A 23,663-nucleotide genomic window follows, 5' to 3' on the forward strand; every position below is an offset into this window, starting at 1 on the left:
AGAGCAAATGACACCTAGTACAGCCCCATCTCAGGTTGGTGTGGTCAAAGAAAAAAATGGCAGTTGATTGGGGTGTAGTACTTAAGCATAACTTGCACTAGTGTGAATACTAAATGGAGTCACTGGCTGCATATGAATGTTTTTTCCATGCTGATACTCCTTATTCCATCCATCACACTAACACCAGATTAGTGCCTCTTATAATAGATTCTTAATCAAAAGAGAGAAATGGTGGTGATGTTACATAACTTGTTTGAACACAATATATGTATCTTGTGTTTATAATGCATGAAGAAATAAAATCTGACCTGGAAGAAAAGATGAATGCTTTTAGTCTGATTTTAGACCTCTTGGTCCTGGCTGAAATGAGTGTTACAAAAACACTTTACTTTATAACTTTATTCCCAGTTTTCACAAATGAGAAAAAAGTTACTCCAAAAAGATAGAAAAACTATCCTGGCAGTTTTTTTTTCACCTGTTCTTAAGTCATAAACACAGGAGAGAAAACCAATTAAATCAGATTTAGAAAATGCATCTCAGGAATTGTTTTGTCTCACTTGCCTCTCAAGGCTTCCATAGTTTTCTGAACTAAGAATGGAAACCTTCATGACCAGTTGTGTTTGCTGAAACACATAACAAAGATGGAGGTACCACTGGATTCAAATCTAGGCCTCTGCTTCATTTGGAAAGACAACTTGTGCAATCTGAAGAATGTGCCAAGGGTATGTACAGGGCTTGATCAAAAATTCATTGAAACAAAAATCCACAGGCTTGTAAATATTAAAATTCTGAGTTTGAATCTCTTTGCTCAAAACTACACAGTGCCCCTTTAATGTGTAAAGTGTATCTTAGTGCCTTTATCTGTTCTTTTCGCGCTCCTCAGTTCTGGTGCGGTTCAGGGTTTTCTATGTCTTCCTCCTTTTCTTCGTGGTGTATGTTAGTCCTCTCCTCATCCATTTGTGCAAAACATGGACTTTTATTTAGCCCAGGCCACAAACTACGTTTGTTATTGGATTAATAAAACTATATAAAAATACTAGGATAAGTCAAAATAAATCACTAATATTGTAAGAAGCCAAAGACAAAACGAGGGAGTGTCGGTGGAGTCATGTGCAGCGTGAGAGACTGCTGCAGCCTCCACGTAGGTCGCGGCTCCAGTTGGCCTCACAGTCCTGTCTGAGCTGAGCTGGGCTGGGCTGGGCTGAGCTGCATGGACAGCCTGACACTCTCACACTGGAAGTAGGTGTTGTTCAGCAGCAGGAGCCTCAGCGCTGACCCCAAATTGTTCGGGAGGAGCGATAAAAACGTCAGCCGACCGACAGGCCGCAGATGGAGCCGGGGACCTCGCGTGAAACTCCGAATGACGCGGGGTACCCTAAACCGAGCGGTGCGCGGGAGGAGACCCCGGGAGGAGAGGCGAGAGGACGAGAGGGGAGCACCGGGATGCTGAAGCCAAGAGGAGTGGACGAAGCCACGGCGGAGGAGGTGAAAACGCTGCGTGAGAAGCAGATTAAAGCTGGAGAGGAAGAAGATGCTGGCAAACACCAGGAGGAACTAGACCCAAGAATCCAGGCATGTTAGCACATTATCATTATTTATGATGCAGTAAGGAGATGCAGCCAGTGTTAAATGCTCTGACACAAATGATCCACATATCTACTGAGCGGAGCCGGAGGAAATACATGGGCTATGTGATCCTCTAGTTGCTCCTTCCACAGACTGGTACTGGGAGTCGACAGCCAACCGTGCATCTCTGGGTAGCCTAGCAAATGTCCCCCCGCTTAACACTTTCGAATTTTCCAGCAATTATATTCATATTCTGCTGATAAAATAGGTAATCTTTTCCCTTTGATTCCAGGAGGAGCTGGAGCATCTCAACCAGGCCAGTGATGATATCAACAAGCTGGAGCTGCAGCTGGATGTGAGGGAGTTGTTTTTGTCATAATCAGAACATGTGTACACCTCTTATCACTACCTCAGTGCCTTATTATTACATTATTATAATATTATTATGGATCCCACTGCTTTTCTTGCAAGACCTGCCCTACTTTGCCACTGATTGGTTGCCTTGGTTGGTTGCGTTGGCTGTGCATGACTGAGTTAAAAACTTGAGTTAAACTTCAGGGCTGTATTATGCTAAGCTGTGGTTGTGTTTGTGTTTTTCTTATATCTGGTTTGTACAACAAACAGCCAGAGGCGGTGCTGACACGCATTGTGAGCTGCATTTTTCACAGTTTACACACTGACCCAGTCATCTGTCACATCCCTCCTGTGGGCCTGCTACTGCTCCTCTCGGGTTCTGTCCCAAGCCCCTAGGAAGAGCACCAGGCTTTGTCAGTCAGTTTTCGTAGTGGCCAAACATGTAATCACATCGCCACATGATGCACTGTGGCCCAAAAATACTTTTTCCCATAAGCTTACATTGTGAAAGCACCTATTTTAACCCAAAACAAAGTAAATTTTTTTCCTAAACCTAACTGAGTAGTTTGGTTGCTGAAAACTTTAGCAGTTACAACAGAACTCAGAAAATGATATTTATCATAAACTACAGAAAAATGAGTCAACAGTGTCAAAAATAATAAGTCAAGATAAATAACATTAAGCATCACCCATGACACAATCCTTCCCCCTCCTGCATATGAACCATTCATCCATGCCTCGACCATAACGTTAATGTATATGCTCTTAATACTTCATCACCTGACTTCTTCAACTCCTTGCATTACACCCCAAACATAGCAAGTTAGTGGCAGATCAGAGGCAGCTGATCCTGCCTACACAAATGCCACTGCTAGCTGCTTTTGCCACTAATTGGGCTTGCTGTCTATCTTAACTAAGTTAGCATAAGAATATCAGGATAAGCCAATTACAGGCAAGAAAACATACTGTATATACAGTCACAGTCAAAGGCTTTCATACACTTGTAAAGCACATGTAGGCCTATGTCACAAAAACATTCATGAAGTTTGGTTCAGTAATGAATTTATTATAGGTCTTCTGAAAATGTGACCAAATCTACTGGATGAAAAATATACATACATTAACTAGAACAATCAATGTTGGTGATTATAGAAAGTTGTGTGAATCAAAATTGCTTTGTAGCATGGCCTCTTAACTTCTTCTGAGTGATTCTGATTGATAACAGCTGGTGACCTTTCTGGGCCCATTTTAATAGGGCTTTTTTGATACAGCTATTAGACTCAGCCACAAACACTACAATGGGAAAGTCTAAGGAGCTCAGCATTGATCTGAAAGAGTGCATTTTTGATTGAACAGGTCCACGGCCCGGGGGGATGTTCATGAGATACCAACCTTTCGTGAACTCGTGAATTTCACCAGCCATCTTCTCTGCAACAAATATCAAGCTTCCACGCTTTCACTTCCAGGGATGATCTCGTTTTCAGGGAGACAGACACAGTGTGCACAGAGGGGATGGGCTGTGTGTGTGTGTGTGTGTGTGTGTGTGTGTGTGTGTGTGTGTGTGTGTGTGTGCGTGCGCGCGCGCGCGAGAGAGACGCGTGAGTGACAGAGAGCAGGGCAAGGAAATGTGTGGGAAACACTGCAAACTATCACCTGCTGCTGAGAGAAAACTGGTCAGGATGGTCAAGAGTGGACCAAAAACCACCAAAAAGCAAGTCTGCAATGAATTAGAAGCTGCTGGAAGACAGGTGTCAGTGTCCACAGTCAGGTGTGTTTTACATCAACCTGAGCTGAGAGGCTGCCGTGTTAGAAAGAAGCCCTTGATTCAGACGAGGCACCTTAAAGCTCGACTGAAGTTTGCTGCTGATCACATGGACAAAGAAAAAACCTTCTGGAGGAAAACTCTGTGGTCACATGAAACAAAAACTCAGTTATTTGGCCACAATGAGCAGCAATATGTTTGGAGGAGAGAAGGTGAGGCCTTTAACCCCAAGAACACCATACCTACTGTCAAGCATGGTGCTGGTTGTATTATTCTATGGGGCTGTTTTGTTGCCAGTGGATCTGCTGCTCTAAAGAAAGTAAATGGAATAATGAAGAAGGAGTATTATCTCCAACTTCTTCTGTAAAACCTAAAAATCATCAGCAGAAGATTGGCTCTTGGGTGCAGTTGGGTGTTCCAACAGGACAATGATCCCAAACACACATCAGAAGTGGTAAAGGAATGGATCAATCAGAGTAGAATGGAGGTTTTGGAATGTCCTGACTTGAACCCCATCAAGAACATGTGGACTGTGTTGAAGAAACAAGTATGTGCCAGGAAGACAACAAATTTAGTTGAACTTCATCAATTGTGTCAAGAGAATTGGTTAAAAATTCAACCAGAGAACGACCTGCAGCTAACTGAGGTGAACATTTCCAAGAGACATTTAACCAAATATTAGAATTACTGTATGTATATTTTTGATCCAGCAGATTTGGTCACATTTTCAGAAGACCTATAGTAAATTCATTACTGAACCAAACTTCATGAATGTTTTTCTGACAAAGTAGTTTGTGTTCCACTCATTCATCACAGAAACATGAGAGCTATTGAAATCATTTGGACTGAAGATGCCATGATATACATGTTCTTTATGAGTGGGTGGAAATTTTGACCGTGACTGTATGTTTTGGGTGCCTGAATATGTGCAGTAAGCTGACGGCATATACTCAGAAAGTCTACTACATACTCATTTTGACATCATCATTAGTACGAATTGTACATTATGCAATTTCAAGCACACGCTGAACAAGCTATAGCCGACCAACTTTTTACTTCCGCGTTCAAAAATAAGGTGAATAATATTTGTCCATATTTTTCTCTGATTATGTAGAACATTATTCCTGATTATTCAGGCATCTGCTCCTCCTTAATATCATCAATGCACAGGCTCTGGCTCATTCTGGTGTTGATTCTTCCTTCATCATAAAGACGCACAGAAATGACTGCAAACAACAGTAAACTAAGATGATCTTTATTTACATTTACATTTAGCAGACGCTTTTGTCCAAAGTGACTTACAGTAATTCATACATACATACACTGATGGCAGTGGCTGCCATGCAAGATGGTGACCAGCAAATCAGGAGCAGTTTGGGGTTCAGTATCTTAACCAAGGACACGACTGAACGATATTCAAGTGCTGCTTGAACAGAGACAGATGGAAAAGTATTAACAAGCCAGTGTCTTTAACTTCAACACGCCTCATAGTATCGCGCCTGACAGATGTGAAAAATTAACACTTTCCCCCGGGTGTTGTGTTTTAGGCTTGGGACAATATTAGATATTATCGAATATTGAACAGCTGTGTGATCTTCACCTGAGAGGAACTGTTCTGGCCCGCCCCACACCAACAACAATAATATTGTGAATCAGAATATTTGGGCTGGACAACATTGTGATATATCACTCAAGCCTATTGTATTTTCTTTCTTTTCTTACGTTTTTATTGAGTTTTGACAAGGTTATAAACAACAACAAACAACATACAAACAGTAAGGTGTGCCAACGGATACAAAGTAGAAAAAAAACAAAAACATAAACAGCGATATTTCAATATTCATACTATTATACTATAATTACTAGGGCCGGGACTCGATTAAAAAAATTAATCTAATTAATTAGAGGCTTTGTAATTAATCAATCGAAATTAATCGCATTTTTAATCGCATATAAATATTTGACCTGAGAACAGTGAGAAGCAATTTTTTTCATATGGGTTTTAGTATGCCATTGAATAATGACTATTACACGGCCTTACGAGTGAAATAAATAATAAATAATCACCCACAATGATTCAGCAGCGACAAGGATTGCTCGGTAAAGTTTTAACTTTCACTTTCACTTTCAAGGCTGGCCTGAGAGAGGAGCTGGACAGCGGTGCTGTCTTGCTTATGTTGCTATTGCCAGGGCGCCAGTGTCGGCGGCTTTTTAACTCATTAAATAATTGTGCTCCAGTATAACAACGCCTGAAACTCATCCAGTGAGAAACGTTCCGCGGTGCAAAAATAAGTGCGATTAAAATGCGTTAATTTTTTTAACGCGTTAATTTTTGTGTAATTAATTAATCTTAATTAACGCGTTAAAGTCCCGGCCCTAATAATTACACATGATTTTGTCAGTGTCATAAGCCATAGAGTTGTTCCATTTGATCCAGTTCTTATAAAATGCATCCTCTTTGACTCCCAGAAGGTATGTCAGTTTTTCCATCACAAAAATGCCTTGTTTACATTAAGCCAGTTCCTTTAATAGTGTTTTTTACTTGCTGCCAGTAAAACCAAGATCAGGTAAAGATTTTCTCTCATTTCAGCATTCTGAATATTTCCTAGATAGATCACAAAGCAAGTATTTGGGATTTCATATCCCAAATAGATTTTATAACTGTAGTTACATTTACCCAATATGACCACGTATTTGAACAGTTCTATAAAATGTGTGAATGGTCAGACTCCTTACTTCCACACAGCCTCCAACACTGTTGTTGTGCAGCAATTGCCTGCTTTAAATTTTGGGTGTTATGAAAAAGCGGGTTAAATTCTTCCAGCAGAATTCCCTCCACAGTAGTGTATTTGTGGATGTACATTGTGTCTTGCACACTTGATACCATTCCTTGTCTGTTATTTGAGTCTCTAACTCTGCTTCCCAATATGCTTTAATATAGAGCTTTGAATCCGCCCTGCTTCCCACCAAAGCTTGATAGAAAGCTGAGATGAACCAAGGCTACTTCTATTTTTTGCATTGTATGCAAGGTTTTTCTATTATCTCTTTTTGAAAGTAGTCTCTTAACTGCATGTGTTGAAAAAAATCATTGTTTTGGAGACCATACTTTTCCTTTAAATCTTGGAAGCTTATAAATTCCCCACTTTCTGAGAATATACATATTGCCTGTATGCCTTTTTGTGCCCATTCTTTGAATGTTGGGTCATGCACCCCTCGCTTAAAATTTTAATCATACGCGAACCACCTCAGAGTACAAAGCCCCCGCTTTAAATCTGTATTTTTCTACTATAACATTCCATATTGCTAGCGTCAATGCTACTGTAGGGTCCATAACATGTCTTAATGCCCCCCTTAAATAGTTGTCCCCCACCAGGATATGGGTCTGGTAACCCTGTATCTCCCTTTGCATTTCTTTCCATTGTGACTCTACTACCTACTAGAGCTATTCCTTAAGGTTGGGTAGAGCCATCCCCCCATAATTTTTGGGCAGTTTAAATGTTGTAAATCTTGTTCTTGGCCTTTTTGCTATTCCCAATGAATCTAGAGATCATCTTGGCCCAGGCTATGAATTTGTTTTTTGGACTATTAATTGAGAGAGATTTAAATAAATATAGTAGCTGAGGTAGGATAGACTAATTAAATGAAGTAATTTGTGTTTTTGATATAATCAATTTATACCCTGAGTAGTATCCATATGTTTCCAATAGGTTCATTAGATTTGGGAAACATATGTCTGTTTGATCTCAAAAACCAATTACGTCATCCATGAAAAGTCCAATGACATGTTCCTTCCCCCTAATACTGACGCCCTGCAGGTCTTTAAATTGCCTTATTGCTTGTGCTAAGTGTTCAGCATATAAAGTACAAAAGTACTTTTCAAAAGTCTCAAATCTCTTGCAAATGATTGAAGTTAATAGCTTGTAGGCCCGCTGTTTACGCAGGCGTCTGGCCAGAAGTCTGGCTGCTTTTGGACCTCATAATAAGCCAGTTTGGCAAATCTTGCCCTTTTTTCTATATCACCCCTAAGTATCTCATCTATCTCCCCCTTGTTTCCTTAATTTGCTGTAATATTGACTGATCTTGTGTATTTTAATGTTTTTTTTCTGTAGTTCTCTCAATTTGTCTACTCCATGATTGTATATAGCTAGCCAGGCCCTTTTTTGAAATGTTGTCAGGGCAATCAGCTTTCCATGAATAACTACCTTCATAGCATCCCAAAGTATTGCAGGGTCAACATCTCTAGTATCATTATCTTCTATAGACTTTTCTATCTCTTCACTGATTTGTTCCACATTTGCCTTATAATTCAAAACACCCACATTAAGCCTCCATACGGTATTTATTTTTCTACTATTCAATGTATTGTTAAATTAATTGCATTGTGGTCTGATACATCCGCCACCTCAATTTTACAGTCTATGACCCTTGTGACTTTCACCAATATTAGTTTAAAAGTAGTCAACTCTAGAGTAGACAGAATGAGGTACTGAATAATGTGTATAATCCTTTTCTAGTGGGTGAAGTTCTCTCCAAATATCAAATAGTCCCGTTTCCTTCACTGCTGTGTTAATACATTTGGTTAGATGCATCTTGGTTTTCTTGAGACTTGTTGTATCACGATTATGATTCATGACCACATTAAAATCCCCTCCGCATATCAAAATACCTTCAGTTTCGAAGGCAATAATGTCAAACAGAGTTTTGAAAAACATTTGGTACTCTCTGGGGGGACATAAACATTGATCAGTGTCACCACTTTGTTTTGTAGTTTCCCTAACTAAGACATATCTCCCCTCTTTATCCCTAACTTCTTTATGGTATTCAAATTGAACTGCATTTGTGATAATAATTAATTATTTATTTAATTAATAATAATGATATTTTAATTTCTCATGTTTTTGTTGGGGCAGGTGGAACTCTTGTAAAAATAGCCCTTTCTTTTTCCAATTTAGCCAGTACCTTGCTCCTTTTAATTGGATTATTTATCCCAGTTACATTAAGTGACAATGCATAGCATTCACAAACCTCCAGATAACTTAAAACTGCACAGGCCTGAACATCTGGACGACATGTGCTAAATAAAGAAAGAGCAGTTGACCTCCAATTTTCCAAGGCCAAACACACCATTTCACACATCCTAATAGTCCAATGTCAACCAATAGCATTTATTTTGTGATCCAAATGAAGTCTCCAGCATTGTTAAAAAAGGAAACAAGATTTGCCCCATAAGCATCTAAAAAAAATAGAAAGTGTGGAAAGTAACTTCCCTGCTGCAAAATAAATCCAAAAGGAACAGAATCAGTGGTGTTTCTATATGTAAAATATTGGTGGGGCACCACCCACTTTAACTGATACCCTAAATACCAGGAAAACTGCAGTACTACTGCTACTGCTACGTTTTGTTTTTTTAACATATCAAGGGCTCCACTAAACACTCTTTTCAAGCCAGATTGGCTTGTTTGTAACACATATTTCACACATACATACATCGAGGGAGGGAGAGAGAGAGAGAGACAGAGTAAGTTATGTCACCACTGTCACTCGCTTAAATTAAGAATGCAATATTCCATCGTCATAAACCAACACAATTGAGCTCAATACAAATGACCCTACATGGCCATAAAAGCAAACAACAAACAACAAAAAGCCCACTGAGGGCCACTACAAAGCACACCTTTCTAGGGATGCAGATCCATTGACAACAACCTCTTAGATAATAACAGACACTGGTCACCATCTATATCAATCCAGCAAAATTCCAGCCCAAGTGAAATTACTCACCAAAGGGTTCACTTAAAAAGAAAGGCAGCACGGCGGTTCTTCCCCTGGGCCAACCTGTCAGTTCCATGAAATCCTGTAGCTACTGAATCAGTTAGCTTTCTATAGACAACATGGCCGGAGCATTGAGTCGGGGCTGTCCCATGGTGTTGTGAGTGAAAGTTTTTAACCTCTTGGGGGTGGAAAAGTTCTCCTCTGTTATTGCTCTCCGCCCTTTGCTTTCAGCAGATACATTTCTGAGCTGAAACTCTGGATCTGAGTCACCTTTATCCAATGTTTTCCTGCTTCATTCAGCTCTTCTGCTGTCAGTTCACCCCTCATTTTTGTGCTTGAGCAGGTGTTGGTGATAAACCTCTTCATCCAGGCTGTCACTCGGAGCACTGTTTGTAGTTTACTGTACTTCTCTAGACATAACACAGGTTTTAAGAGCTCTGTCTTGATTAACAAACTGTACAGCAATCTGGTATTTGGATCTGAGTTCAGATTTTACCTCATCTTCCTGAACATCATCCTGAGTGCTTTCCGACTGATCAGGTGATATCAGACCACAAGGTCCATTCTACCACAAAGTGCTCTGCTTCAGATCCTGCACAGTTAGGCCTCTGGTGGGAAGGTCAGCTGGGTTCATTTTCCCCTTACAGTGCGACAATGACTGTGGGTCGGGTTAGAGACTGGATTTCTGTCACTCTATTGGCTACAAACCGTTTCCATTTGCTAGCAGAACTGCAAATCCAGTGTAGCTCTATCATTGAGTCTGTCTATAGTCTGAGTTGTGTCTTGTCTAGTTGCAGTGCCTTCGTGAGAGTGCTCCCCAGCCTGGCTGCTATTACAGCTCCCATCAGCTCTAGGCGTGGCAGTGTGATCCTTTTGAGTGGGGCGACTCTGGACTTGATGCAACCAGGCTTATGGTCACTTCTCCATCCTTGGTTTCTCCCTGCAGATAAGCAACTACACTGTAAGCCTTTTCACTTGAGTCACAGAATAATAGTAGTTTTAAAACATGGCCGTTCTGCTGCATGTGTGTTTTGTACCACCGTGAGATTGACATCTGGTGCAGTTGAGGGAGCTCTGAACACCAATGTTGCCATTTTTTTGTCAAATCAGGCGGCAATTCCTCGTCCCACCTGAGCCCTCTCTCCCATATCTCTTGGAACAAGCACTTTATCCTGATGGTGAAGGGGGTTAAGAATCCTAGAGGGTCAAAAATGCGAGCAGAAGACTGCAGAACACTTCGTTTTGTGTTCTCCCTTTCCTTCAGAATATCAAGCAGCCCCCTAAGGTCGAACACAAGATCATCGGTGACTGTTTCTGGCTGTACAGTGCAATCCATCCTCTCCTGCCATTTTTCTTTGAGCTTAGGGGAGTTCCTCATCCATTTACATAGCTCCATGCCTGCAGCAGACATAATGGTCTTGGCTGTTGTTGTCACTGCATGGGCCTCTGTCACCTCACTTGCACTTGAAATAAATTCATCCACATAAAGTGAAGAGCTGATGGTTTCTACCACTTGCGGGTGTTCTAGCTCATATTGTCTCAAATGCTTCCTTATTGTGGCTGCGAGTAAGAATTGGCTTGATGAAGCTCCAAACACCACTCTTGTCATTCTAAGCATGTGCAGCTTCTCGTCCTTCTCCTCTGTCGGTGGACCACAGAAATCTTACAGCATCCCAGTCTCTTTCTTTTTTTTGCTTCAAGTCTTTTTATTGATATTTATACATAGAAAGATAGTGTACAAAGTCAGAAGCTTAGGTGGACAGAAATAATACAAGTATAAACATCGTAACCCCCCCCCCGCTCCAACAGAGCCCGGTCCCTGCAACAATATTACTGTACCATTCAACAACCTAGTATTGATTGAGCTTGTATGCAGCCACTTGTATTACATGCATCACTTACAGATGAGGACGAAATTATTAGCCCCCCTATGAAAATGTAATTCTTTTGAAAGTATTTCCTAAGTGCTGTTAAACAGAGCAAAGAATTTTTAACACAGCTTTTCCAAACAGTAGTTCTTCACCAGGAGTGACGTGTGTTCTGGGTCGTTGTCGTGTTGGAAGACAAAGCGACGCCCCAGACCCAGTTTTGCTGCTGACTGCTTGATGTTTTCTTTCAAAATCTTCACATATCCTTCTTTCTTCATGATTCCTTCCACCTTGACGAGATTCCCAGTTCCAGACGCACTGAAGCATCCCCACAGCATAATACTCCCACCACCGTGTTTCACTGTGGGGACAGTGTTCTTTGGGTTATACACCTCACCCTTTTTTCTCCAAACATAAGCAATGTCTCTATGGCCAAAGAGCTCGAGTTTCGTCTCATCTGACCAAAGGACATGCTTCCAGTATGCATAATCTTTCTCCAGGTTGTCCTTAGCATACTTCAGTCTAGCTTCAGTCTGCCTCTTCTGCAGAAGTGGAGTTTTTCTTGGTCTGCAACCTCGCAGTCCATTCCTGTGCAGAGCTCTAGTGATCGTCTTCGTTGAAACTACAATTCCCGACTTGGCTAAGTCATTCACTAGTGTCTTGGCAGTTGTTTTGGGGTCTTTAGGCACATCTCTCACTAGTTTCTTTCCAGGGTCTTTGAAATGTTTCGCTTCCTACCTCTGCCAGGCTTGTTCTGTACGGTGTGGCTCTCTTTGAATTTCCTGATAATGCTTCTCACTCCAGTTCTTGACACTTGGAAACGCTGGGATAACTTTGTATATCCTTCTCCTGCTTTGTGAGCATCAGCAATTCTTTTTCTCAAGTCTAAACTGATTTCTTTTGTTTTTGGCATGATGCTTTCTCAAGTGCCAGCTACAACCCTTACTGAAGTATTTATACTGTGTGTAAATTGGGAGAGAACTCTTAATTTTAACTTCACTTTACAAGCTTTGAGTGTTACAAAGTCAAAGCACATCATTGCACAACAGTGGTTTGTGCTATGGCTCAGTAAAAAGGTCAGTTCTTAAGGGGGCTAATAATATTGACCCTGGTAATTTTTGTTTCTTTTAAATAATTCTGTTATCCTGTGCAAATATAAATAATCTATGCTTTCAAAAGAAAACTAATATGCTTAGAAATGCTATGTTGAAAATTCCATGCTCTGTTAAAAAAGCACTTTTGAAAAAACTTCAAATTTCATAGGGGGGCTAATAATTTCGTCCTCAACTGTACGTACCAAAATTGCATATACAAAAAAAAAATAATAATAATTAAAACAAAACAGTATGATACATAAGTAAATAAAAAAAACAATAAGTAATCAAGAATGGTCCTTATGGGTTTCAAATTATACACAATACAGGATCAGTCATATAAAACACCAATATAAGTGACATCTAATTTCTCTATATAACTTAAAAAAGGTTTCCATGTAGCATAACATTTTTGAATACATCCTCTTGTAGAATAGCGAATCTTCTCTAATACCAAATGGTGTAGAAGGTCATTGATCCACATCTTAAAGGTTGGGGGAATTGTTTCCTTCCACTTAAGGAGTATTAATCGCCTAGCTATGAGAGATGCAAAAGCTATCATATTCTTTGCCTGGCGGTTAAGGTGAGTGTCTTGTGGAGTTATTCCAAATACGGCAGTGATGGCAGAAGGTTCTATAGGTACTTGTAAAACATCTGAAAAAGTTTTAAATATTGACTGCCAGAAATTGTCTAGTTTCGAACAAAACCAGAATATATGTGAGAGGGTGGCTGGCATTTGCCTGCACCGATCACAAATAGGATTGATGCTAGGTGGGAACTTTGCTAGTCTCACTTTAGACCAGTGAAGGCGATGTATAACCTTGAACTGGATAACTGTGTGTCGTAAGCAGATTGAAGAGGAATGTATTCTATCTAAAGCTCTTTCCCAGATCTCCTCAGGAAGAACCCCAAGTCGTCCTCCCATTGAATCTTTAATGACGTCAAAGGCTCCAAATTGTATGTATTTAGTAAGGAGTATGGGAAGTAAATAAATGATGTTGACATAAAGGGATGTTAAATTTAAGCATTAATTGATCAAAGGATGCAAAAGTATTATCAATGAATAGATTCTCTATTGTGGCGACTCCTCTATTAGCCCATTCATGAAAAGCACAGTCTATAATTGATGGCATGAACTGGTGATTTTTTATTGTAGGAGCACAAGTGGGCAGATCCCTGAGAGATAAAGCTCGTCTAAACTGTGTCCGAATTCTAAAAGAGTGTTTCACAAAGTTTTGAGCAGAGTAGTGAGTGTAAGGAAGTATGAAGACAAGAGGAGTTCTCCATTCGTAACCACTCAGGGGTAGTGTCACCAGATGGAGAATCTTTCCAAAACAGAATAGACCTAATGTTGGCAGCCAAATAGTAAAACTGGAAGTTGTAAGATCCTTTTCCGTATTCGAGGGTTTTTCTTATTCCATATAAATCCCGACACCAAATTGTCCACTCCTAGTGACAGGGGGAGTAAACTCCAATGTTCCAAATCTTGCTTAAGGTGGGTTACTAGTGGTGAAAAGTTAGCTTTGAATATGTCTTTAAAGGGACAGTGTGTCTATTTACGTAATTTATTAACTCAAATCAGCGTCTTCGTTCATAAGTAAGTCCTCATTGGTGCACAATGGCCTCTGTCATCAGTCTGACTTGTCCTCCTGAGCGCAGAATTGCCTATCTGAATCATGGATGTATTATTAGGACGGGCAGGCCCTCTACAGGCCACCATGTCTTCCGGTTTTAAGAAAACTACGGACTGCCGAGAGGGACAGAAAGCGCTACGTGGTGCTAGTTAGCGAAACGCGTTTCCGCTCAGAGCCAGCCTGACTGCGGTACTGAGAGGGAGCTCAGCGAAAGCGCTCGTCACTGCACCGGAGTATGAGAAAGCCTGCGAGGTTTGTTTTCTAAATGGCAGACCACACGTATGCCACGGCACAAGAGAAGGAGTCCTCCCCACCAAAAAAGCGAAAAAGAGAGAGAAAAAGGCAACGTGACCGGCGACTTCAGAAAACGAGGATAAATATCGGCACAGCTTTTCCCAGGTGGAAAGAGCTAATGACCGAGAAGGACTTCAAAAGGGACGCCGAAGTTGCCTGTTTTCTTCTCGACAGGTAAGTCAATGTAACTGTCTAAAATGCAAACTTTTTTCATTTCTTGGTTGTGTTATTAATTAGCAGCTACATAGACAGCATAACTTAGCGCTGGCTACTATGCGTCAAGCGCTGGCTACTATGCGTCGAGGAACGTGTGGGGGTTGCGACCTCCGTCAGTACTTTTCCTCAGAAAATAGACAACGTGGTTAAATGGTCTTACGCATGCCTCTCTGTCCTCTCCCTCTCCCTCTTCCTCTCCCTGTCACTACCGTGTCATCTACTGATGATGACGATGATGTTTTCTGAATATGCACGGACATCGACAAATAAACGAATAAGGAATGCATTACTACTAATTCGCACATCATTTCATCATTTCTTCGTAAGATCGTAAAGTTTATTTTTATTTTTGTTTTGTTTTATTATAACGTCTAGTTTTATAGCCTTAATAACTAACTACATATTTACCTCATAACTTGAATCATTAGAAACACTCGACGCTGTTCGGAAAGAGTCCATATTTTGAAAATGAGTTTCTTGTCCGTCAGGGCCACCGTAGCTTCAAGGAACGTCTCCAACGTCTTCAGGACGGGAGGGGTGAGCGAAGGAGTGTTGCAATGCAGAACCTCACAGCTAGATGGTGCTAAAAACGTGATATATTACACACTGTCCCTTTAAAGGCATGTGTTATCCAGATTCCTAAGTATTTAAATTTCTGTGGACTGACTTTAAGTGGGAATAAACCAAAGTCAATTTGCTTAGCTGCTGTCCGTTGTCCGTGTCTGTTCACTGGCATAATTTCACACTTTTGTAGGTTAATTTTGTATCCCAATATATCAGGGTATTTGGTAGACTAGTCAAATGATGGGACAGATATAAAACTATATCATCAGCACACAGGGACACCTTATTATCCGAGTCATATCTCCGTATTCCCTTTATATTGGCTTCACCACGTAACGCTAAAGCCAGTAGCTCAATCGCAATAGCTAATAGGAGGGGCGATAGGGGACAGCCCTGTCGGGTGCCACGATGGAGGGGGAAGTAAGAAGAGAGGCTGTTGTTTGTTCGGACAGCTGCTAATGGAGAAGAATACAGAACTTTAATCCAGGAGAATTTCTCACCGAAGCCGAATTGTTTGAGAGTATGGAAGAGATAATCCCACTCCACCCGATCAAATGCCTTCTCAGCATCAAGTGATAGTAATATTTCTGGAATGTTAAATAGTAATCTATCTATCTATTTTTAATGTTAAAAAAGGAGTGAGGACCTTTAATAAAGCCTGTTTGATCGTCAGCTACAATTGAGGGCAGGACCGCCTCTAAGCGGCAGGCCAGCATTTTAGAAAGGATTTTACTGTCTACATTTAAGAGTGAAATGGGACGGAATGAGTCACAATCCAGAAGGTTTTTATCTTTTTTAGGAATAAGAGAAATGACCGCTTGTCACATAGTCAGAGGAAGGGAACCAGTGGCATGTGACTCCTCAAATACAGAGAGCAGGATGGGAGAAAGCTTGTCTGCAATTTTTTTAAATAATTAACTCGGGAACCCATCGGGTCCTGGGGATTTTCCAGTTTGCATGGATTTGATTACATGAAAGCCAAATGAAACTAATCAGCTTACTAAACTCCATGCATGTCTCAAGGACATCAAGACCTGGATGACCTGCAATTTTCTGCTGTTAAACTCAGATAAAACCGAAGTTATAGTACTTGGTCCTAAACACCTTAGAGATGCATTATCTAATGATATAGCGAGTTTGGATGGCACTAACTTGGCCTCCAGCACCACCGTCAGGAATCTGGGAGTTATCTTTGATCAAGATATGTCCTTCAACTCCCACATAAAACAAATTTCAAGGTCTGCATTTTTTCATCTACGTAACATTGCAAAAATCAGGCCCATCCTGTCTCAAAAAGACGCAGAAAAGCTAGTCCATGCATTTGTTACTTCAAGACTGGACTATTGTAATTCTCTATTATCAGGCTGCCCTAACAAGTCTCTAAAGAGTCTCCAGCTGGTCCAGAATGCTGCAGCACGTGTACTGACAGGAACTAAGAAAAGAGATCATATTACTCCTGTACTGGCCTCTCTGCACTGGCTCCCTGTAAAATCAAGAATAGAGTTTAAAATCCTTCTCCTCACTTACAAAGCTGTTAATGGTCAGGCACCATCATATCTCCAGGAGCTCATATTACCCTATCACCCAACTAGAGCATTACGCTCCCAGAACGCAGGATTACTTGTAGTTCCTAAAGTCTCCAAAAGTAGAATGGGAGCCAGAGCCTTCAGTTATCAAGCTCCTCTTCTGTGGAACCATCTTCCTGTTTTGGTCCGGGAGGCGGACACCCTCTCTACCTTTAAGAGTAGACTTAAGACCTTCCTCTTCGATAGAGCTTATAGTTAGGGCTGGTCCAGGACAGGCCCAGGCCTGTCCTGGACCAGCTCTTAGTTATGCTGCTATAGGCCTAGTCCGGGGGACAATGACACACTGAGCTTCTCTCTCCTCCCCTCTCCTCTCCTCTCCATCTGTATACATTATGCCTGTATACATGCCCCATCTCTGCATGTCACTGACTTGCTTCTTCCCCGGAGTCCTTGTGCTTTCTAGTCCTACAGGCTCCCTTGGATCCTGGCCGCGCCCGGGTCGTGGATCGTGGATGCGCCCACTGCTATGGCCCTGCCTGATCGTGGATGCGCCCACTGCTATGGCCCTGCCTGATCGTGGATGCGCCTACTGCTATGGCCCTGCCTGATCGTGGATGCACCTACTGCCATGACCCTGCCTGACACCCACCACTACTGTCGCTAATATTAGTCACATCTCTGTTACATACGTTCCACTACTATTATCGTACTGCATTGCTACATACCATCCTTGCCATTGATCATTACTACTGTTATCACTAGTAATCACATTTCCATGTGCATTTCATCATTATTGCTGTAATACATCTTTGTGTACTTTCACTCCTGTCAACCATCGCTTATAATTGAATACATTGTGATCTCGTTGATCTGCTCTGTACATGCGACATCTATTGCACGTCTGTCCGTCCTGGGAGAGGGATCCCTCCTCTGTGGCTCTCCCTGAGGTTTCTTCCGCATTTTTTCCCTGTTAAAAGGGCCTTTTTTGGGGCAAGTTTTTCCTCACTCGAATCGAGGGTCGAAGGACAGAGGGTGTCGTCTCTGTACAGATTGTAAAGCCCTCTGAGGCAAACTGTGATTTGTGAATTTGGGCTATACAAATAAAATTTGATTTGATTTGATTTGACTAGGTAGTTTGGACTCATTACTACCCCCGGCTGGTTGAGAAGCGCAATTATCTGTTACCTGTGTCGTAAATACTGTCGCTGTATGAGCATCCCTGGGGAAAATGCACGTGAATTTGTTGACGGAGCCGGCGAACCACGAAGCCTCGTTTGGAAACATCAAAAACATGAAACCTCAACCGAGTGCCAACAACAAGCTAGATTCAGAGATAAATCAAATCAAATCAAATCAAATCAAATTTTATTTGTATAGCCCAAATTCACAAATCACAGTTTGCCTCAGAGGGCTTTACAATCTGTACAGAGACGACACCCTCTGTCCTTCGACCCTCGATTCGAGTGAGGAAAAACTTGCCCCAAAAAAAGCCCTTTTAACAGGGAAAAAAAAATGCGGAAGAAACCTCAGGAAGAGCCACAGAGGAGGGATCCCTCTCCCAGGACGGACAGACGTGCAATAGATGTCGCATGTACAGAGCAGATCAACGAGATCACAATGTATACAATTATAATAGATGGTTGACAGGAATTAAAGTACATAAAGAGGTATTACAGCAATAATAATGAAATGCACATAATGGAAATGTGACTACTAGTAATAACAGTAGTAGTGGTTAACAGTAAGAATAGTATGTAGTAATGCAGTACAATAATAGTAGTGGAACATATGTAACAGAGATATGACTAATATTAGCAACAGTAGTGGTGGGTGTCAGGCAGGGCCATGGCAGTAGGCGCATCCACGATCAGGCAGGGCCATGGCAGTAGGCGCATCCACGATCCACGACCCGGGCGCGGCCAGGATCCATGAGAGCCTGTAGGACTAGGAAGCACAAAGACTCCGGGGAAGAAGTGAAGTCAGTGACATGCAGAGATGGGGCATGTATACAGGCATAATGTATACAGATGGAGAGGAGAGGAGGAGAGAGAAGCTCAGTGTATCATTTGTCCCCCGGACTGGGCCTATAGCAGCATAACTAAGAGCTGGTCCAAGACAGGCCTGGGCCAGCCCTTACTATAAGCTATATCAAAAAGGAAGGTCTTAAGTCTACTCTTAAAGGTAGAGAGGGTGTCCGCCTCCCGGACCAAAACAGGAAGATGGTTCCACAGAAGAGGAGCTTGATAAGTGAAGGCTCTGGCTCCCATTCTGCTTTTGGAGACTTTAGGAACTACAAGTAATCCTGCGTTCTGGGAGTGTAATGCTCTAGTTGGGTAATAGGGTAGTATGAGCTCCTGGAGATATGATGGTGCCTGACCATTAACAGCTTTGTAAGTGAGGAGAAGGATTTTAAACTCTATTCTTGATTTTACAGGGAGCCAGTGCAGAGAGGCCAATACAGGAGTAATATGATCTCTTTTCTTAGTTCCTGTCAGAACACGTGCTGCAGCATTCTGGACCAGCTGGAGACTCTTTAGAGACTTGTTAGGGCAGCCTGATAATAGAGAATTACAATAGTCCAGCCTGGAAGTAACAAATGCATGGACTAGCTTTTCTGCATCTTTTTGAGACAGGATGGGCCTGATTTTTGCAATGTTACGTAGATGAAAAAATGCAGACCTTGAAATTTGTTTTATGTGGGAGTTGAAGGACATATCTTGATCAAAGATAACTCCCAGATTCCTGACGGTGGTGCTGGAGGCCAAGTTAATGCCATCCAAACTAGCTATATCATTAGATAATGAATCTCTAAGGTGTTTAGGACCAAGTACTATAACTTCGGTTTTATCTGAATTTAACAGCAGAAAATTGCAGGTCATCCAGGTCTTAATGTCCTTGAGACATGCATGGAGTTTAGTTAGCTGATTAGTTTCATCTGGCTTTATTGATAAGTATAACTGAGTATCATCTGCTTAACAATGAAAGTTTATGGAGTGTTTCCGAATTATATTTCCTAGAGGGAGCATATATAAGGTGAATAGTATGGGTCCAAGCACGGAGCCTTGAGGAACACCATGACTAACCTTGGTATACAGGGATGACTCATCATTAACATGTACAAACTGAAATCGATCCGATAAATAGGACTTAAACCAGTTTAATGCGGGTCCTTTAACGCCAATTAAGTGTTCCAGTCTCTGTAGTAGAATGTGATGATCAATGGTATCAAATGCAGCACTAAGATCTAGTAAGACCAGGACAGAGACAAGTCCTTTGTCAGAAGCGATTAGGAGGTTATTTGTAACTTTCACCAGTGCCGTCTCTGTGCTATGATGTGCTCTAAAACCTGATTGAAAATCCTCATATAAACTATTGTTATGAAGAAAGTCACATGGCTGGTTGGCGACTGCTTTCTCAAGGATCTTGGAGAGGAAAGGGAGGTTGGATATAGGTCTATAGTTGGCTAAAGCTTCTGGATCAAGATTAGGCTTTTTAAGGAGCGGTCTAATTACAGCTAGTTTGAAGGACTGTGGTACGTATCCTGTTAAAAGAGACGGGTTGATCATTTCTAGTAGAGATGATATAGATGAGATATAGAGATGAAGATAATTAAAGGTAAAGTTTCTTTCAGCAACCTAGTTGGGATGGGGTCTAGGAGACAAGTTGTTGGTCTAGATGAAGAAATCATCTAAGTTAGTTGGTGGAGGTCAATGGGAGAGAAGCAGTCTAAATATAAGTCAGAATTTACAACTGTTTCTGAGGTTCCTGTGTTTAAAGATACAATAGTGCCAGTTGAGGGCAAGCGATGATGGATTTTGTCTCTAATAGTTAAAATTTTATCATGAAAGAAGCTCATGAATCCATTACTACTGAGCGTTGTAGGAATACATGGTTCAGTAGAGCTGTGACTTTCTGTCAGCCTGGCTACAGTGCTGAAAAGAAACCTGGTGTTGTTTTTATTTTCCTCTATTAATGACGAGTAATAGTTTGCTCTGGCATTGCGGAGGGCCTTCCTATATATTTAAAGGCTATCTTTCCAGGCTAAGCGAGATTCTTCCAAATTGGTGGAACGCCATTTGCTTTCAAATTTCCGTGATGTTTGCTTCAATTTGTGGGTATCCGAGTTATACCAAGGTGCTAAGTTAGTCATCGTTTACAGTCACATGAAAACGAGCAAGCTATCGAAATGGACAGCATTAGATTATCTCCTGGCTTTATTACGGTAATAACCTGTGGACAAATAGAGCCTCAATGAACACCACATAACAAATCAACTCAAAGTAAAAGTCGGCAAGATAATAAATATGTATATACTGTATGTAATATATGACTTACAAATCCAGTAGCATCAAGGCTAGGTCGCCATCAGTTCTTTCAGCTCGCACCACTGAGCGTAAGCTGGTCCAATATTTATCTGTGTCCGGCTCATGTTATATCACTTTCTCTTTTTCTTTTCTTCGCCTCCTCAGACAATACCTTCTTGGCTTTTTTTAGCTGGCTTGGCCATGGCGTTGGTTTACATAAAATCCAAGTAGCTGCTGGCTAAATCCACTGACGAATAAACGTGTCGTAAAGCAGGTCGCACTAGACTTCTTTACGTCAGGTAGATACCTACCCTCTCTGAGAAGTTACGCAGTGCGGTTTCTGCCGGCGCGACCCCCCTCAGGCTGCAGAGGCGTCACCGTTCATCCTATTAACCGTTACTCTACCACTTAACTGAGTTTAGAAACATTATTTTAAGGTCGAAAAACTAGCTAAGTTCCTCTACACAAAATGGTTTGTCTAGTTCAGATGCAGTTCTGTTATCAATTGTGGGGACGTTTATTTTCCTTAAAAATGAATCAAATAAAGCGTGGTGCCAAGGGATTCACTATCATACATCTTTGAGTAAAATCTATGGAAACATGAATTAATCTCAGAGTGATCTATCTGCTTAGTGTCTGATTGATCATTTATCTCAGCTATAGTCCTATCCACAGTTTTCTGGTGGAGCTGATGGGTAAGAATCTTCCCTGTCTTTTCACAACATTCATATGCTTTACTCTGTGATTTATTGATTAGGTTTTCAATGCGTCTTGTTGATAGCAGGTTGAACTCTGTTTGAAGAGTTAATCGCAGTTTGAATAAATCATTGGATGGGGTGAAAGCAAGGGTAGTATCTAATTTGAGAATATCATTTGTTAGCTGTTCAAGTTTCATATTGTGACATTTTCTTTGTTGTGTGCTATATGATATTATTTGTCCCCTCAAGTATGCCTTCATGGATTCCCACACTGTTAAAGGAGACATTCCTGGGGTCTGGTTATGTTCGAGGAAAAAAATGATTTCAGAAGAGATAAACTTAATGAAGTCTTCATCTGAAGGTAGTAAAGTATTAAGACGCCAGGGGTGATAGTTGGCATGAGAACTTAGTATGCAGTCATCGACAAAGGGCCGTGATCTGAAATAATTAGAGCCTGATATTCACACTTTCTTATTAGTGAAAGAAGGCTTTTATCCAAAAAGAAATAGTCTATGCGGGAGTATGTTCCGTGGACCGGAGAAAAGAAGTAGCTTCTAGCTGTAGGATTTTGAAAGCGCCACGCATCAGCTATACCATTTGTATTAAGAAAAAGCTTCTTGACGAGCTACGGTCCAGAGTAGGGGATAATGTGCAGTTCATATCTCCTCTGAGGATAAGACAATGTGTATCCATGTTGGGGATATGAGCAAAGAAATTTATAAAAAATTAACTATCATCCCAATGTGGTGCGTATACAATTGACCAGGACAACCGGTGTGTTGTACAGCCTGCACACTACAATTATGTAACGCCCTGAGGAGTCTGTTTCAACCTTTGACATAACAAATGGGATATTCTTATTAACAAGGATGGCCACACCTCTAGATTTGGAATGGAAATTAGAATTATATGATTGTCCAATCCATCCTCCCCTGAGTCGAAAATGGTCAAAGGTTCGGAGATGTGTCTTCTGAAGAAAGGCAATTCCCGCCTTTAATTTACTCAAATGAGTCAATACTTTCTTTTGTTTGATGGGGTGGTTCAAGGATTTTACATTCCAGCTTACAAAGATTACATCGCAATTAGCTGATCTGTTTGAAAAATCTGTTAGTCGTAGCCATATTCAAAACAGAGAAAGATTAGTTGTGTATTACGTCTGCCTGCATTTAAACGTTCCAGAATATTGAAAGGACCCTTTAAAAGATAAGTATGAACAATGAACCACGGAGAAAAAAAAACTGATTGTAAACCCAGGTACAATAAATCCCCAACCCTCACCTGTCAGAACAAGGTGACTCCCAAACCCCTCGCAAAGATATCCACACATTTAAGTGCTTGTGTGAGGATACACTAGCTCTAAAAGAACAAACTCTGCTGTATATAGAACATAGTTTTGTATGAGGCACCTTAGAGAATGACGGATTAAATATTTCAAACTTAAAGTTTTTTTAAAAAACAAAACTTATTTCTTCTGTTCTCTAAGTGTTGAGCATAGATAGAAAGGGAAATAATAATAATAATAATAATAATAATAGAGACACACTACAGTATTCTGACCAGTCAAATTGTTATATCTGTTGTAAACAAAATAAAAGAGCGAAAAAACAGCACAGTTTTGATTTCTTAGGTGCTCTCTATGTCTCCATCTGGAACAGTCTGGAGCCTTATGGCTCTGTAGCGGTGTACAGCGTATCGGTCAAGGTGATATGTTTAGAGAGTGGACAGCACCAACCTTATTCAGATGTAGAATTTAGCTATTCTCACTTGTTTCAAGTCAGTAGAATTCTGGTTTTCACGTAGGCCATGGCTTCTTCTGGGTTTTGAAACCGTTTCTCAGTTCCATTATATGTGATCCGGAGCCGTGCTGGGTAGAGAAGGCCATATTTAACACCGTCTTGTCCAAGAAGTAGTTGTCTCACCTCGCTGAAAGCGGATCTGGCCTGCACGACACTCAGGGGATAGTTCAGGAAAATGGAGATGTTGGTCCCTTTGAACCGGAGCGGCCCGGACT

At 41.1% G+C, this 23,663-nt stretch overlaps 1 protein-coding gene across 1 annotated transcript in view; it reads left to right on the forward strand.

Annotated features, from left to right (window-relative positions):
• Nucleotides 1-873: 873 nt before the first annotated feature.
• sh3bp5lb (SH3-binding domain protein 5-like, b) overlaps nucleotides 874-23,663 on the forward strand; it is a 59,504-nt gene continuing 36,714 nt past the window's right edge. The window contains exons 1-2 of the mRNA XM_084379688.1: nucleotides 874-1,572; nucleotides 1,859-1,921. Coding sequence (XP_084235814.1) covers nucleotides 1,330-1,572; nucleotides 1,859-1,921 — 306 coding nt within the window. The 5' untranslated portion in view covers nucleotides 874-1,329. The remainder of the gene's footprint in view (nucleotides 1,573-1,858; nucleotides 1,922-23,663) is intronic.

Source organism: Pagrus pagrus, assembly GCF_965226575.1.
Source record: "Pagrus pagrus genome assembly, chromosome: 17".
NCBI classification, from domain to species: Eukaryota; Metazoa; Chordata; class Actinopteri; order Spariformes; family Sparidae; genus Pagrus; species Pagrus pagrus.